The 17,272-nt window shown below is 39.2% G+C and overlaps 1 protein-coding gene across 6 annotated transcripts in view; it reads left to right on the top strand.

The window, feature by feature from the left end:
* slmapa (sarcolemma associated protein a) overlaps positions 1–16,733 on the top strand; it is a 66,156-nt gene extending 49,423 nt beyond the window's left edge. For 2 of the 6 annotated variants that reach the window (XM_079242345.1, XM_079242343.1), the window contains 13 exons: positions 1,030–1,095; positions 3,818–3,877; positions 4,318–4,392; positions 4,490–4,570; positions 4,821–4,880; positions 5,171–5,296; positions 6,056–6,130; positions 6,227–6,327; positions 6,582–6,786; positions 6,915–7,032; positions 8,395–8,566; positions 8,793–8,927; positions 14,351–16,733. In XM_079242345.1, coding sequence (XP_079098471.1) covers positions 1,030–1,095; positions 3,818–3,877; positions 4,318–4,392; positions 4,490–4,570; positions 4,821–4,880; positions 5,171–5,296; positions 6,056–6,130; positions 6,227–6,327; positions 6,582–6,786; positions 6,915–7,032; positions 8,395–8,566; positions 8,793–8,927; positions 14,351–14,446 — 1,370 coding nt within the window. In that variant the 3' untranslated portion in view covers positions 14,447–16,733. Of the gene's footprint in view, positions 1–1,029; positions 1,096–3,817; positions 3,878–4,317; positions 4,393–4,489; positions 4,571–4,820; positions 4,881–5,170; positions 5,297–6,055; positions 6,131–6,226; positions 6,328–6,581; positions 6,787–6,914; positions 7,033–8,394; positions 8,567–8,792; positions 8,928–10,426; positions 10,515–14,350 lie in introns of all 6 variants that reach the window. The other 4 variants (XM_079242347.1, XM_079242346.1, XM_079242344.1 and 1 more) reach the window with 3 other exon arrangements.
* Positions 16,734–17,272: the final 539 nt, after the last annotated feature.

Here is a 17,272-nt window from a genome sequence, read left to right as displayed (position 1 = left end):
CTGGGGCTTAAACCAGCAATCATCTTGATTAAATAGCCAAAACTATACATTAATGTTTGTTAGAAACTTGAGACAGCTTTAGTTTTGGGAGAATATTTTCTCTTAAAACTAGAGATGATTAGTTTAAATATACTGCTTATCTGGAGAAAATTGAACGCGTTTGTTATTCAAACATGTTCATATTGCAGTCCAGGACATTTTTTTCTGATATTTCATTGCCTTTTTTTTCTTTTTTACTTTTAGTTTCTTTTAAACTCAATTTTTTTAGCCTTACTTTATGATTACCAAAAGTATTTTTGTTTGGCTGTTTAGCGACTGTGTACTTGGGTGCAAAAAAGTCTTTCTGATTTGTTGAGCTGGTTAGTTTAATATCCTGTTGTTATGCGGTTTGACTAAAAAAGTTGTTGGGAGTTTTTATCTGTGCTTGTCTGGATCCTGGAGTTATTGTTGTGGTACCTACAGATCTAAAATGACCACTTTTTGGTGTTTTGAGTTCTGCCCTATCCATTTGGCAAACGTCTCTTTGTCCTTATAGTTTCTGTATGTCTCTGCAGTTCGTCAGCATTGCTACACTTTCTACCCGTTTATATGTGTATGTCTTCTCTCCTTCATAATCTCTTCTTTGCGACTTCACTCGCCTGAAGATAAATACAGGGTTGGGTATTGAGAGCTGATTCTGAAATGGAATCTGTTCCATATTTGTTGGAATCAAGAGCTCAAAGTTTTATTGATTCTGCTCATTTAATCCAGAAAATTTTTTTCTCTTGGGGAAAAAAAAAATTAAATCAGTATCCAAATTTTCTATTTTTATACTACAAAAAAAAAATCATTTGCAAGATGACAAAAAGCAGTCCTGTGCTTTTGTGAAGTATGTGTGTGTGTGTGTGTGTGTGTGTGTGTGTGTGTGTGTGTGTGTGTGTGTTTAGCCAGCACCATCTGGTATCCATGAGCAGAATCAGTAAAATCAGAAAACACCCAGCTCCATCAGATAGTCGTCAAAGTAATGCCAGTTCTCTGTGTTTCTATCAGACAACTGTCATGTCAACAACAGTGGAGGAGACTCGACTCGAATCCAACAGTTGATTGAATGTCCGCGTGAGTACAAACCATCCAGACCTGCTGTGTACAGAAATACACATTTTACTTAACTTTGTCACCTTGGGCATGGTGGTTAGCACTGTGGCCTCACAGCAAGAAGGTCGCTGGTTCGATCCTTGGCTGGGGCGAGGCCTGGTCAGTGGCCTTTCTGTGTGGACTTTGCATGTTCTCCCTGTGTATGTGTGGGTTCTCTCCGGGTACTCCGGCTTCCTTCCACCCTCCAAAGACATGCATGTTACTTTAAAGTTCAAAATTGCCCATAGGAGTGAGTGTGTGAGCGTGAGTGGTTGTTTGTCTCTGTGATGGACTGGCGAGCTGTCCAGGGTGTTGCCTGCCTTTTGACCAAAGACTACTGGTATAGGCTCCAGCTTCCCCGCGACCCTTCATCAAAGGATAAGTGGTTAGGATAATGGATGGATTTCGTCACCTTCCTGCAGAAGCCTGTGGCTGTCTGAATGGACAAAACACCCAAAAAAAACATGAAATAAATTACATTAAATAAAAAAAACATTAAATAAATGAATTTAAAAAAGGGTTGAAGTTCAAAAAAAGGTTATTGATTAGTTAATTTAATATTAATGTCTTTAAAATATTAAGTCCTTAATTTACTAATGAGTAAAAATTGCATTAATCCCTTTTTTTCAAGACATAGAAATTGTTGCATTTATCACACTATGTCGCGAAATGAAAGCAGTTTGTTTCCTAATTGTATTCATACATTCATTATCCTAACTGCTAAGTCTGATAAAGGGCCGTGGGGAAGCTGGAGCCAATCCCAGCAGTCTGTGGGCAAAAGGCAGGGTACAGCTCGTCAGTCCATCACAGGGCCACACAGAGACAAACAACCCTACGCTCCCACTCACTCCTAGGGGCAATTTAGAGTAACCAATTAACCTAACATGCATGTCTTTGGATGGTGGGAGGAAGACGGAGTACCTGGAAAGAACCCACACATACATGGGGAGAACATGCAAACTCACAGAAAGGCCACTCCTAGGGGCAATTTAAACCCCCAGCCGAGGATTGGACCAGCGACCTTGCTGTGAGGCTGCAGTGCTAACCACTATGCTACCGTACAGTCCTTCTTAATTACATTTCTAACTTTTTTTTTTTTTTTTTTTTTTTTTAAACACCTCAGTCTGCAAATTGCTTCCATACTTAACCCAGTGCTTCGGCTCCATATGTGAAGAGTCCTAAGCGAAGACTGGGATGTCTGCTTGTCAAAAGAAGAGACAAACGCAGATGACCAATCGGCTTAAAAAAAAAAAAAAGTTTCTGACGATCAAACTCTTTCCTACAAGGTGTCAAACAGAAATTTGCAAGATCGTTCACATTATCTCATGAATCTCTAATAAATTTGATTTATTTTTCATTCATTAATTTCTCTTTGCTCTTTTAAAGTTGTCGCAAATAGTTTCTGAAAAATGTTTAGTCAACATAAAGTGGTTATGTGTACATAGACAGGAATTTTTTGACTCCTCTTAATCTAAATAACACAGGGTTCCAGTTATGTTTATATGCATTGCAAATAGGTGTTTCCCAAGTTGCTTGGAGGAATAGCTTGTTGTTGTTAGGTAGCACATCATAGTAGTGATGAGTAAGACTTCAACAGGGCGAGGAGCAGACTGTTGCTCTGTATGTGCTACATATATATATAGATAATGTTTACTCCAAAAGATAATTCATTTAAGCTTAATTCGCTGGCTTCCAGCCACTGTTGTAGCCAAGAACCCCATGCTGTTGGCGTTTTGGAGCATTTTGGCTCATCTTTCGTGATTCGCATAGTGTTGAGTTGTTGGCATGTTTTTGTGGTTTTGAGTTTTGTTTTCCTTTTCAAACATGACTTTTATTGCTTTTCACCTCTGAAGCAGGTCCTTTTTATCTTATTGCATGCTGCATCTTTACCTGTTGTAGTTTCTGTTGGACTAGTACTTTGGTAATCTCAGTTTGACACTATTTATAATTTTTTTAGAGACCTATGAATTGTGCAAAAATTGAGTTGATAAAGTCTTTCTTTTCACTGCCTTTGTTTCGAAAACCATCCACGAACCAGCTGTTACTGCACTTTGTTGTCCACAGTGATGCTTGCCATTTATGGGTTCCCAGGTTCCTTATTGTGCAAGCAGCCAGTATTACCAGTCTGAGTGGTCCAGACATTGTGACATTTTAACTCGGTTCTATTTTGTTTTAAATATGTAGAGACCTGCCAGTTTTATTTTTTTTGAGTCTGTCTCAATTTAGATAATTTATTTGTAATTTTCCACAAAACAACATAACTTTCAAGGTTTGGGTTACAACATAGCAGCAAAACAATTCTGCTAATTTTTGTAGCTGCAATCTGATCTGTGATGGGTTTTCTTTCCTTGTTTTTTGTTATAAATCAGTTACAAATTATTGAAGACCTTTCTTAGTTTTAGATTCCTTTATCATTCTGTGGTTTCGCTGTGAGCTCTGACTTGTAAGGGTAGCTGGAGCAAGCAAAATAAAGAATTCTCTGCGTTCAACTTATCCCTTGTACTAACCAACCCATAATCCAAGGCTGTGCAACTCTGCATGTGTGCTAGCTCCTGGTTGACCAGGATGTTTAGCTGACAACTGGATTTGGCAATTTGCTGAATTTGCATCAGATAAATAATGATGGACCTAAATCCAAATCAAGAGCTTGGTCACTAATTTCAAGCATTTATTTTACTTATTGCTTTTTTTCTTCTTTCTGCAGCTGTCAAACAGTTGAAGGAGACTGTAAGTTCTTCTATTCACAAACTGGCCAACTTCGATGGTAAGAGTTTGAATAAACTTGAGACAAAGTTTCATCCTGAAGCACTCAGATGAAAATATCAGATTTCAATCAGAGAAAACTGTAGAACCAGGAAAGGCTATGCTTTAAAAAATTAGATTAAAAACAAAAAACAAGATTAAATTTATCTCATCTATAGATAACAGGCTTGTTTTATTGAGACAACAGGTTCATATGTAGGTTCCATATGGAAACAAATACTGAATTCACAAAATAACTAAATTAAACAAACATTTTGGTAACACAATAATTGTGATATGATGGCATAAAGCATAAATATTTACAGCTCTACTGTAGAAATCAAACTGTGTAATGAAATAGAAAATCAATTGTAAAAGGTTTGAGGTGAAGGTTTTTCTTATGACTGCCTGTCATCACTGATTAGTAAACTATAACACCGAGCCTAATGTGTATGATTTTAGAAGTTATGGACGCCCACTTGCAGAACAACCAGACAACAGAAGACGTCATGCTCGGAAGTCCCGATCGTCTCAAAGGTAGAGAATAAATGGACCTGCTGAAACACCTGCTGAAATGATGGAAAGTGTGTTTAAGACAAAAGACTAACCGAAGTCCCGCTGATGTTGTCCTCAGGGAATCAGATGGATGCCAAAGAGTCGGACATGTCAGACACTCTGAGTCCCAGTAAAGACCGAAGCAGTGACGACACGTCAGGTCAGTCAAAATCACATTCTGCATTTGTTGTGCGGAGGCCCTTATGTGTTGATTTTTGCAGAGACAATATGTATACAATTGTTTTAGCTTTTTTCAGTCATCATCTGTTGACTGGAAATATAATATGTAAAAATCTGAAATATGTAAATTTCTTTGTTGTTTTGAAAAGCAAAAGTGTATGTGTGTGTGTGTATGTGTGTTTTATCAGTCATATCAGCCACATGATTTATTTCAAATGTCTGTGTTTCAGATGGCAACATGGATGACCAGGAGCTAAATGAGCCACAGAACAGAGTAGCTCTGCTCAAAGGTAACTATGGAAACATGTCACCTTTAAAACTGTCCTCTGCTACAACTTGGCATAAACCTAGTAAATAAAGTTGTTGGACTTCGAGAAAGTAAATACATACTCAAGTTTCCACTAGGCGGAGCTGTTTAGTCACTCTGCTGGTTGTAGGCGTTTCCTTAATTTTTCACTTTTATTGGTAGATTACGTCACTAACATCATCTGTCATGGCTTTCCTATTAAACTAAAATATGCTTAGTGATCATTGTGTGTGTGTGTGTGTGTGTGTGTGTGTGTGTGTGTTTGTCTTGAAGCTGAGTTGCAACGAGCAGGTCTAGAGCCTGGAGACACGGAGCAGGTCATCCACCATCTACATAGAGAGCTTCTGGAAGCTCAGGAATTGGCCAATACTGGCAAGCAAAAATGCCTGGAGCTACAAGGTAAAAAAACAAGCCCCTTTTCCACCACAGCAACTCTTTCCTTTTTTTCGGCATTTCAGGCTTCCCCTGAAATGCCGAAGTGTCCTAGGGCAAGACACTGAACCCCAAACTGCCCCCCGATGTGCCTATCGGGGTATGAGTGTGTAGAATGAGTGTGTGTGTGTGTGTGTGTGTGTGAATGGGTGAATGTGACAAGTAGTGTAAAGCGCTTTGAGTGGTCTGTATGACTAGAAAAGCGCTATAGAAGTCCATTTACCATTTCAGTTGTCTGGGATTTAAAAAACAAAAAACAAAAAAACAAAAAAAAAAAAAAAACCAGTCGCCCAGAAACTTCTCCAAACTGTATTCCACATCTTGATCATTTGAGAAATGCAGCAAGTGGACAAACGACAAGGTCCAACAGCTGAATAGGCCAGCGTAATGTCAGAGTGGAAGATAAGCTGGCATAGCTGGCTCTAGTGCACACACAAAAGCAAATTTCAAGAAAAGTGAGAGAAACTGAAATAAGTTTAATGAAGCAGAAGCACAGCAAGAGCTGCAGTGGGTCAGACTGCCGCACCATTGAGTTATATCAGCCTATATATTATATATTATACATTTTAGAAAATTTTGCGATACAGTGGAAACATGTACCACACAGAATTCTTTTAGCGTGGTAAATAAAATGCAGGTAATAAAAATTCCTCAAACTGTTGGTTAAAAGCCCCTTGTAATTTTGGTCTGATTGCAAAAATGTTCTGACTTTGTACCTCTCTGTAGCTCTGCTGGAAGAGGAGAGGAGGAGTAACTCTAAGTTAACTGAAGAGTCGACCAAACAGATTCAGTACCTGCAGAGTAAGTACACACACAGACACACACAGAAGAAAATGCTGTCAGCTTGTACATGTTGTCAGCTAATTTGCTCCTTCACAATTTCTGGTGTGTGTATAGCTCAGCTTGAGAAGCTGCAGGCAGACATGGAGGCACTGAGGGAGCAGAGGGAGAGCACCATCTGCAGCACCAGAGAGGAGCTCTACTCAGCCCAGGAGGAGGTACTGCACCTCACATCAACTCCCTTTACTCTTAGCATCTAACAAACGTCTGGTTCTTTCTCATCCCACACATCTGCTTTTCTCTCTAAAAGAACCTTTTACAGACTCTCCTGTGTGAGTTTTTCAAGCTCTTCCTGACTGACAGCAAATAAAATATCCAGACATCATGCTCCACTGAGGAAGCCTCACTTGCTGTCTGTTTGTTGTAAATCCCTGTCACATGACTGACCCGTACGCTGCGTTTCTCCTGCCAGATTCTCGTCTTACGACACGCCATGGAGGCAGCCACGACAGAGCGGGAGCGGGAGATTTCCACCCTGCAGGCAGACCTAAGCAATGTACGCTCTGAGTTAGAGCACTGGAGAACCACTGCAGCCAAGTACGAAGAGGAGATCAGCCGGCTGCAGGATGCCTTCGCACAGCAGCAAGAGCAACAGAACACTGCCAACCAGCTGGAGGGTGAGCACACTTTCTGTTTGTTTAGAAATGTTGACGAAATCAAAACCTTAACGTGTAGTTTTGCTGATAATTCTGTTGGATTTTAGTGGAAACTAACGATGCACCCCGTCTTGCTGTGTCTCTCTCAGTGGAGTGTGTTACGTTGCAGCAACGATGCGTGTGTTTGCAGCAGGACTGTGACAGCTTGAGAGCTGAGCGGAAAGCTCTCACAGATAAACTGCACCACCTGGAGGCTGAGCTGAGCAGGTCTGTAACACACGATGATTCCCGTGTTTATTTGCAGTATTTGCGATTGGTTTAAAATGTTTGCTTTGTTTGTTTGCCTACATTTACCCATCAATAGTAGGGGAGGACTGCACAACATCATGAAAACATGCTTTTGATTCAGTATTAAACAACAGCAGAGGCAGAGACTGACATTAGGAAATGTTAGCTTTAGCTGATTCAGGCCGAAGGCGGCTGAATTCAGCAGTCTGAGCAAGTTAAGACTGAGGCTCTGTTCTCTGTGGGGAGAAAACATCCTTTCACATTTTCATCAGGGCTGAGGACTCGGCAGGATTTTATCTGGGCTTCAGCTGCATTTCCAATAAACTGTAGGTTTCATTGACAGAACCTTTGATGAGTTTCGCAAGGCCTCACTTAGGTATGGCTAAATGCCTCTGCCTGATGTGTATTTCTAATATGTGCAGATAATTTTAAACAAAACATGGTTTCCTTCATCAATAGAAACGCATCATAATATCCAAAACAAAGAACAAGTTTCCTCAAGTTTTCCTTTTAGGATGAAATATCAGTAGCTGTTTATCAAAAAGCAAAACAATACCATGTATTTAGTGAAGCAACAACCTTACATAAGTTGTATTATGTCAGCCTCAGGGTTGTCCTTTTGCCTCAACAAGAAGCATCAAGAATCAGTTTAAGCAGATCAGCCTCTTTCTGAGTCAGACAACTGCTCAAGATAAGAATAAACAGTCGGTCATTTTCTCTACCGCTTGTCCAATTAAGGGTCGCAGGGAAGCTAGAGTCTATCCCGAGAGGCAGGGTACACCTTAGACAGGTTGCCAGTCACATCACACATCACATGGGGACAATCAGAGTAACCAATTAATCTAACATGCAAGTCTTTGGATGGTGGGAGGGAACCAGAGTACCTGCATTCACATTGAGAACATACAAACTAAACACATAAAGGCCACTGTTTGAACCTCCCACCGGCTAAGACTTGAACCAGCGACCGTCCACAATGCTAACCGCTATGCTGCCATGCAGTCCTGACTGAACAAAAACAAACTCCCAGGTCTCATTAAGCTGAAGCTCTGATTGGTTAAATGCATATCTGTAATGCCAGAATGTTTTCATTTGTTTTAACTTTGTTTTTAAAACAAGTTGGTTGTTTACTGGTTAAGGCTGCTGTGGAAAACCCGTTGCACACCTTTAGTTCAGGTCACATCACAAGCGCAAATTCTTGGAAAGATAGGTGTTACTAACATTCCCAAAAGCCGTCTGATTTTGTTAATTTCATTTAAGTAATTCTTGACAGACTAAAGGTGTTTGGGATGTGTGTGTGTGTGTGTGTGTGTGTGTGTGTGTGTGTGTGTGTGTGTACAGCACCAGAGAGCAGAGTCTTGTCTTAACCAGCAGTCTGGAGTCTCTGGAGAAGAGGGAGGAGGTTTTGCAGGACAAACTAGGTTCTCTGGAGAATCAGCACATACAGGATGCAAGCCGACTGAAGAACCAGTTGGACCAGGCCCAGGCCCGCACACACACACTGCAGAAAGAGGTACTCACACGTTTGTGCTGCCTCTCACCGTAACCTTCACTAAATCTAGCAGCTGCCTTCACACAACCTTTTTTAAATAATGTCAGAAGATGTTTTCACATTGGTGTCAGCCAGAGAGGCGAAACGTCCTTTGACATTGACTTTCCATGAATGGATTGCTTCAGTTTGTAGAAATGATCTGAACTTGGTCTTTGTGTTGGGTGTGTGTTCCTGTGTGTGCGTGCAGTACGAAGACACACAGTCGCAACTCTTAGACCTGCGTCAGCGCTACGAGAAGACTGAGCAGGAGAAGCTGAACATCCACCAGGAGCTGGAGCAGTGTAGGAGCAGCCTGAAGCTGCTGCAGGACAAAACCAGCTCCGTGAGTCCAGACACACACACACACACACACACACACACACACACACACACACACACACACACACAAGCATGCACACATGGGATACCAAAAATGATAGGAGCTGACGCGTAGTCTTTATTTACTTTACTCTTATTTTACAGCTTTTAGACCAAAAACGTTTCCTCCACAGTATTTGTAAAGTCCAGTGTGGAGGTAGCTCCAGATGTCCAGATGTCTTTGTGACACTCAGAACTGGACTCGGGGGTTTATCCCACCCAGCGCTAGCAGCTCACAGCCGCCATTCTCACTATAGCTGGATTAAATAATTCTGTGATCACAAGTTTGTATCTAACAAAGGACATTGATCACTACTCAGGTGAAACCTTATGACCTTGGTTGTTAATGCATTTTCTTTCAGAACTGACAAATAATTAGTTGATAAATAACCCGTTAGTTTGTTTCGACCTCTCAGAAATGTCTGGCTGTATTAAAAATCAGCGAGGCGGAGCAGCCTCCTCTTTTCTGTTCCCTCTCTATTCGTTTCCTGTGATTCTTCTCTGTCCTGGACTCAACTCTTCCTTCGTTTCAGTCATTCTTAGACCTGTCATCAGGTGTCTCACTTTGTCTTCAGCTTTTGTTTAGGTTTCCTGGACAATTCTTAATCTCAGTTGTAGGTAAGAAAAAAACAAAAACAAAACTAGTATGTTTTAGCCTGACACCTGAATCCTCAAATATAATTATTCCTCATCATGGGTTTGAACAAATTATCATAGCTTATATTTTTATATATACAGGTAGATCTCAGAAAATTAGAATATTGTGAAAAAAGAATATGAAAAAGTTCAATATTTTTCATATTGTACCTGTATGCATGTAGTATAATTAGTTTGTAGCTTTCTGTTGCAACAAATAATGCCTTATTAAATACAAATACTACTTTACTTCTGCACACTTTAAACATGTGCAGAAAAAAGGTCAGGGTGCAGGTAAATAAATTACCTTGAGTAAAACAAACTGCAGAGATTTAGTTTTTTGTCAGAGGAAGACGGTTTCATCAGAAACAAAATGTCATGTAAGAGTTTTCACTTCATCTGTGGGCCTTCGGTTTATATCTGCTGTGTTTTTACAGTCGATGAAAAATCTGCTTTGCTTCCAAACATTTCATTCTTGCCTTGAATCACCAGCTGATTTTTAATAAATCAGTGGCTGAGCTGAAACCCTAGAGAGGAGTGTTGCTTGTGATGACTGGTCTCTTTTTCTGGTGTTTTTAAGAATGCAGCTTCTAAACGCGTAGAAGAAGTCGTGTTGCTTCATAGAAACTGCTTACAGGATACAATCCTATCTCCCTCCCCATCCTCTTTCTTTGTCTCGATGGTTCTGTCCTCTCCCCTCCCTCCTGCCTCGCTGTAGCTGCTCCATCCTCCATGTTGGTTTTGGTTGATTTGCTGGCTGATTTCTTCTTATCCCTCTCCCTTTCCTCCCTTCCTCCCCTCTCCCTTTCCTCCCTTCCTCCCCTCTAGCCATCCATATTGCAGCCTGTCCAAGCCATATTCATGGGCCTTGTCCTGGCTCTGCTCTACTGGTGTTTCGGCCAGTTGTGGTAGAAAGGTACACACCAACATGACATCAGTCTGTCTCTGTCCGTCTGTCGCTGCTGCCTCCATTTGCCTTCTGTCTGTGGAAGGAGAGATGACAGAAGAGAAATTAGTGTTGAGACCTTTGTCAGAATTCCGGGTTACTTCACCTTGCATACCTTTTCTTACAACATATTTCTTTCCTGCAAATACAAACTCGATCTTCAGACGTTCAGAGTTCCTGTCAAATCTGCACAGATGTGATTATTTTTTGTGATGATAATCCAATAATAAAATGACAAAGTGTCACATATGTAGAGGTAATGATGTATATTTACATCACAGGGATTGCTGATTGATTTGAGAAACATTTATAGAAGTAGTTTTATTGCAAAGTCTGCAAGTCCTGGAACAGTAAAAGCATCTTATGTTTTTTTTACATCATTTTTAGACCCTGTTGGACTATTTCACTCCAGATGATTTTATTCAACTAAAAATACTTGAAATGCTTCATTTTCTGATTTCACTGACTTACTTGATCTTCACAAACAAACTTAGATGAACGATTGTGAAGAATTGGTCATTTTCATCACAGCATTAATGAAATGACCCCCACATTTCAGCCGTCAAGGATGTTTAGTGTCATGTCTGATAGTTTAGCAGTGAAATTGAACGTTTTCTTCGTATATTGCGGTGTATTTTTTAGACACATAATGTGGCCAGTCTGAGGGAAGTAACCCTGAATTCTCCTCATCATTGTGGTGTCTGGTCCTCGTCTCCTTGTTTGAACAGCTCTAATTGCATGCGTGTTCGTCTGCCTCTGCTCTGTTTCAGCCAACACTGACCTCTGCTCTCTGAAAGGAATGGACTCATACCATCCATAAACCCTCCCTTTAAAGCGATACCTCAGAGATACAAAACACCTCTGGCTCACAGTAAAAACTTGCATCGTTTACTAAAATTTTGGACTCAAAATGACCTTTTTATTATTATTGTAAGTTAAAACATTCATTCTTGCTTAGTATCATAAATAGCTTCTGTTGATTTATTCTACTCAGCCAACAAACTCAAAGAACCCCCCCTCAAAATAAAAATAAAAAACTTAAACAAAAATGGCTGATTTATTTTGATATATTTTTTGTATTCTCAAGAATTAGAACCTAAACACTGAAACACATTGAATTAATTGAAACAGTTAAAATAATAATGCATGCTTTCTGGCCTCTTTGATCACAGCCTTCAGTGCTCAGTCTTTAAAAGCATGACAAACTCATGGATTAAAGGCAGATTAATCACCTAAAGTGAGTTGTCATGAGAGAAATACTACTATGATAGTTTGTAGTCTTTTTGTGTGAGTTTGGCCTGGAATAAAACCATGCAGTTTGTTCTCCTCCCTTTGTTCTCGTTTTATTTTACTCCTGCATCAAACCTGTAACGGGATCATTTGAGTGCAGAGTTTAATGTGATAAATACTATTTTCAGCTACAGCGTTGATCTTGACCCAGAGTTTAGTCCCAGTAAAGGCTGCAGCAGCTGATCCACAGCTGTGCCATGTTCACTATGAAACCTAAACACATTACAACCAGTTTTCTGTGCTCATAAATCTAAATTATTCAAAATGATTCAGCCTCGTTTTGTAATCTTCAATCTCAAAACACGAAACCAGACTTCCTATATAAACACTTTCTAACTAATCTTTTGCCTTGAATTTAGCCTTTGACCAAAACTTTTCTTAACTCTTCAAAAATGTGACGTTTAGTTTCAGGTGAGAGTTGAAGCAAACCCACATTTTATGACCTGCTTCCACAGGTATGCCAAGTAGTATTCATCTTATAGGCTACATCATTCATTTTTTTGGGCTAAATTTAAATATTCAAGTTAGACATGATTTCCCCTGTATGTTGAACAAAATGTTTCTGATGATTAAAAACTGATCCAGGAGGTGAAAAATTCCAACACATCTGAAACTCAGGCTGGTATCACTTTAAATAGTCGGGCTCTGACCGTCAGACATCGACAGTATCCTCCTGCCTGCTTCATACTTTCATCAACCTGCTCTTCCTTCCTCTGCAGGGTTCTTCCATTTTTAATTTCATGCTTGTTTTTCCTCCATTATCTGTTGCAGGTTCAGTATTTTCATGTTCCTTTTATTTCTCCATCCTGTTTGCTGCTTTAATCTGGATTGTATTTCCATTTATTTCTGCCTTTATGCATTCACAGGTTGCTTTGTTTAAACTGGAGCATGCATCTTCATTTTAAATGTCCTTTTTTTTTTTTTTTTAAAAAGACATTTTTTTTGTTAAACCTCTGTCACCATGTCCATTGTTTTTGTCACATCTTGTTTGCTGCTTGCTTATTTATTGGAAAATGTCTTCCCAGTGTTTCCAGTTTTTGAAGGAAAACTGGACTGTAATTTTTCTGTGTTTCTTTTCTTCTTGGGTAACTTTAGTTTGCTGCTTTCAGTTCTCTTCTTCATTTAACTGTTTCTTTTGCAGTCCCAAAAAATGATATTTTGTTTTGCTTTTTAAACCTTAAGATCTTTTTTGTTTCGGTGCGCAAGGCGTGGAAACATACGCTTCGATGCTTTGATTTGCATAGGTGCATCCAAGTGGAAAATGTCCATTGATAAATAGTTCACACATTGTCTCTGAAATGTTGAATGCTGCTTGCAGCAACACATCTGTTTAGTATTTGAACAAATGATCAGCCACACCGATGAAAGGTTGAAACAGACTTGGATTGTGTCTGACTGTGCTTGTGTCCATGATGAATGACCTGGAATATGCAAAGGTGTGGATAGATGCTTTTCAAATCCCAAGAAACCTTTAGAGGAATTGGATCTTGACTGAAGATAGAATTTCTCCCTGAAGAATAAAAATAAATTAAACCTTTTCTTTTTGCCTCTAAATGAAAAATTATTTGGATGAATGTCAGAAACAGATACCTGGAAGTTTATGGGTAATGTTTAAATTTTCTTTTCAACAACCCACCATTGTGACTGGCTCTCATTCTGTCATGCAGTTTATAGAGTATAGACATTTGTTGGACCGGCACCCCGGTCTCAGAGCCATTGTGTCCAAAGTCTTGATGACACCTCAAGGAAATTGGCTGCAAACATCTGTGATGATTGTTTAGTCAAATCCAGGCGCAGCAAGGGGCTAGACTAGACCTCAGACATTCGATCAGGGTACATGAATTTCACAGTGTATACAAAGTAGTTTTTAAAATCATGTGGTAGTGATTGTGCGACTGTCTCGTTTTGGGTTGCTTCTTACTTGTTTTAATGTTAAGGACCAAAAGAATGAAAAGTTCTTTTTTTTATGGCAACTTTTCTATTTAAAACTTTTTTTTTTTTTTGGTTTTTTAATCAGTTTTATAAGGTTGGTTAACAGAACTATATAACAATCATCAGTGTATTTACAACAATGTGTTTGTGTAGAAAATGTTTTACGTGTATTGTTTCTTTCAGATGCACTTTGTTGTACTTTTGCCAATGAGGAGACTAACTTTGGCCCTAAAGAAAGAATAAAAATATCATCTTTTGGACTGAACAGACCTGCCTTTTTTTGTTGGGCAGTCCTCAATCTTTCACTCTCCCTATCTTCACCTTCCACTTTCTAAACTGCATTATTTTCATTATGCTAACTTGTACCTAAAAGGCTCCTAGAATGCATCCTTCCTCACATCTCTCTCTTATCTTTGCTCAGCAGAAATAAGAAGCGAGCGAGGAAAGCGAGAAAACATGTTAGCGTAATGAAACGTGCCATCTCTGGTTCAACCTTTGTCCAGTTTGATGGTTCAGACACAACTTTCCAGACTAACCAGATTTTCTTCTTCCCTGTTTGTCTGTCTGTCTGTCATCTCGGACAGAGTGGCTGGAGCCCCTGGATGCCGGTCATCGCAGTGATGGTCGCCGTGACGGCAGCCGTCCTCTACCCCAACCTCTCCAAAAGCAGCTCTACTTAGAACACACACACACACACACTCACACACACACACACACACACACACACACACACAAAACTCTGTGAGGAGAGCATCACTGCTTTACTTGTATAAAGTGTAATTGTACATAATTGTAGAGGGAATATAAAGGTTGTGGTTTCTACAGAGGACTCAGATGCTTTTTGGTTTATTTTAAGGTTTTTCCTGAGAGGAGTTTTGTTATTTTTATTCTCTACTCGCTTTCAGCTGTGGTGGGGGCCTTTTTGGTTTTTGTCTTTCAGTAATGAAGCATTCTTCGGCAGGCAGAGCTTCCTCATGGAAAAAAAAATTTAAAAAACCCTGCTCGTCGTGACACTCACACTCATCTTAGTGTAAACAAACAGGACCGAGAGAACAGGATGCTTTCCAGCAGCCTCGGTGCAGTCAGGTGGGGTCTTATCAGCTGGGAAATTAGCATAACACTCGAGTTGTAGCAGGTTAATCTGATTCTGTTCATGTTCACACAGCGACACAATCTGCATCACAGAAATAATTGGACAAGATGAGTAAACAAAGTAAACAACATGATATAAGTGTTAATGCAGGCAGTGAGAGCACAAATGAAGCACAAATATTGGCGTAAAGTGTGTCTGTTCAGCTCCATCAGTATTATAGTTAACACTTTACCCAAGTCACACCGGTGGTTTCAGGAAGTCCTGCTCTGCTCGGATCTGTTCTTTTAGTCGGCCTTGTTGGATGTCTAACATGGTCTTTTCTGTATTTGTTTGGGGTTTTTTTTGTTTTGCGGGTGTTCAAGGTTGGGGTGGAAACTTGAATCCAAATTACTGAGATGAATCCTGGTTAGTTTTCTTATTTTTTCACTTTAGGGAGTGCAGAAAGGGGGGTCAAAGTGCCTCTGATGTAACTAATAAACACCACAGTTTTTGCAGACAACCACACACACTTTATTGGATTAAAAAACACGCTTGGCTAACTTGACTGCCAGAGAGAGGCCTGTCAGTGTTAGGGGCGAGGACAGAAGATGGGGATCTATGTTGTACCAGCTTGTTCCAGAGCTCTCAACTTGACTGACTGAAGGAAGTTCACTTTCATGTTTTCCTGGATAAATCCTCCGAATTATTCAGCTTTTTTTCCCCCAAGATTTCCCAAATTTGAAGTTTTTAAAATGTTCTGCTAAACAAATGGCTAGTATTTTCCTTTGGGAGACAGTAAGCAGTTTATTTCCTGGAAAACTGTGTTTTTATTGTTAAAAACTGTTCAAGATCAAAATTATTCATATAAAGCTTGTGAGGTAAGGTAGAAAAGCTCAGGAAAAGTCAAACCTCAAGTCACAGGTTCATCCTCTTATTTCACAGCACAGCGATGCTTCAGTGCAGCTAACAGACATCCAGACGTGATTAATTCAAATTGTTGTTTTTTTTCTGTCAGGTCAAAATAAAAACTTTAATGCTTCAGTACTCTGATGTAAGTGCAAACTACACATTAACATACAGTGGACTACAGCATTGATCACATTTCTTCACTGGAAATTAGCAGTACATATAAATATAATACATATTAACCAAATTGACATTCAATGTTTGGTGTATTTTCAAAGCACAGACTTGTACAAACTGCCCTATCAATACTCCCAAGTTGTCTGGTAATGAAGTGTTTTAAACTATCTTCCTTTGTATCATCTAACCTTCATGACATGAACACAACAAAAAATGCCTCAGTCCACCAAACATGTTTTATTTCTGCTCAGTAATCAAATTCGCAGGGTTTCAGTCTTCCATCTGTGTTGTCTCACGTTTAGTTGCAATGTCTTGATTACCTTCTCGATTTCAGCTCATGAACAGTGTCAAACAGGACAGAAAGCTCAGAAAAGAAATGACGGTATGATTGGATCAACACTGTCTGATACACACTAACACTTCAGGCCTCTTGAAAGGTTTTTAGCAGACAAATTATAACAATGTGTGTTGGTATATGGAGGGGTGTGTGTTGGTTTACACTTTGGACTCTTGAGTAGCGTTTGTTATCGTCTGTGTACTCTGTCTTGTCTCCGTGTTTAAAAGAAAAAAAAAAGGACAGCGAACAAATATTCCTGATGTTTAAAGAGAAAACACTAAAGTACAGAGAGAGAATTGTAAAATAAAGTTATTGAATGATGTGCAACTAGACTTATTTTGTTAAAATTGTTTAGAAAGGTAAGAGGGAGCTATGTAGAGAATATGATGTATTGAATATGCAAAGCAATGTTTGGATTAAAGTTGTAGCAAGCTGACCCACCACACCTGTTTCCAGCTTCTTCAATCACAAACCTCACACGTGAATGTCTTTACTGAATTTTATGAGAAAATACAATAAAAGTTGTTTTTTGGAAGTGGACATGACGCTGTAAGTCATTCTGCCAATGTGACGTCTTAATTTTTCTATGAAAGTTGTAAATTCATAATTCCTGGCAAGAGTTTGGTTTTGAACAAATTTGTTTTCTCATTTTAATCTTATATGAAAGACATATATCTATCTATCTATATATATATATATATATATATATATACACACACACACACACACACACACACACACACACACACACACACACACCATATTTTCACTTTACAGTTTCATTATATTTTGAAAATGATTTAAAATTTGATACTCCAGCACAAAAATAATTTAAATAAACATTTTTACCTTTGTATTACATAAACATTTTGATGTCACTTTTAAATAATTTAGTTGGTCATTTAGGAGCTGACAGTACTGATTGTTACTTCATATAGAAAATTGAACAAGAACATTTGGTTCTAGTTCAGAAGAGAGTTTCATCTTGTTTCATGCAGGCCAGTAAAGTACACA

This window comes from Telmatherina bonti (assembly GCF_933228915.1).
Source record: "Telmatherina bonti genome assembly, chromosome: 6".
NCBI lineage: Eukaryota > Metazoa > Chordata > Actinopteri > Atheriniformes > Telmatherinidae > Telmatherina > Telmatherina bonti.
The sequence above is the reverse complement of the archived record's forward strand: the minus strand, read 5'-3'. Positions and strand labels throughout refer to the sequence as shown.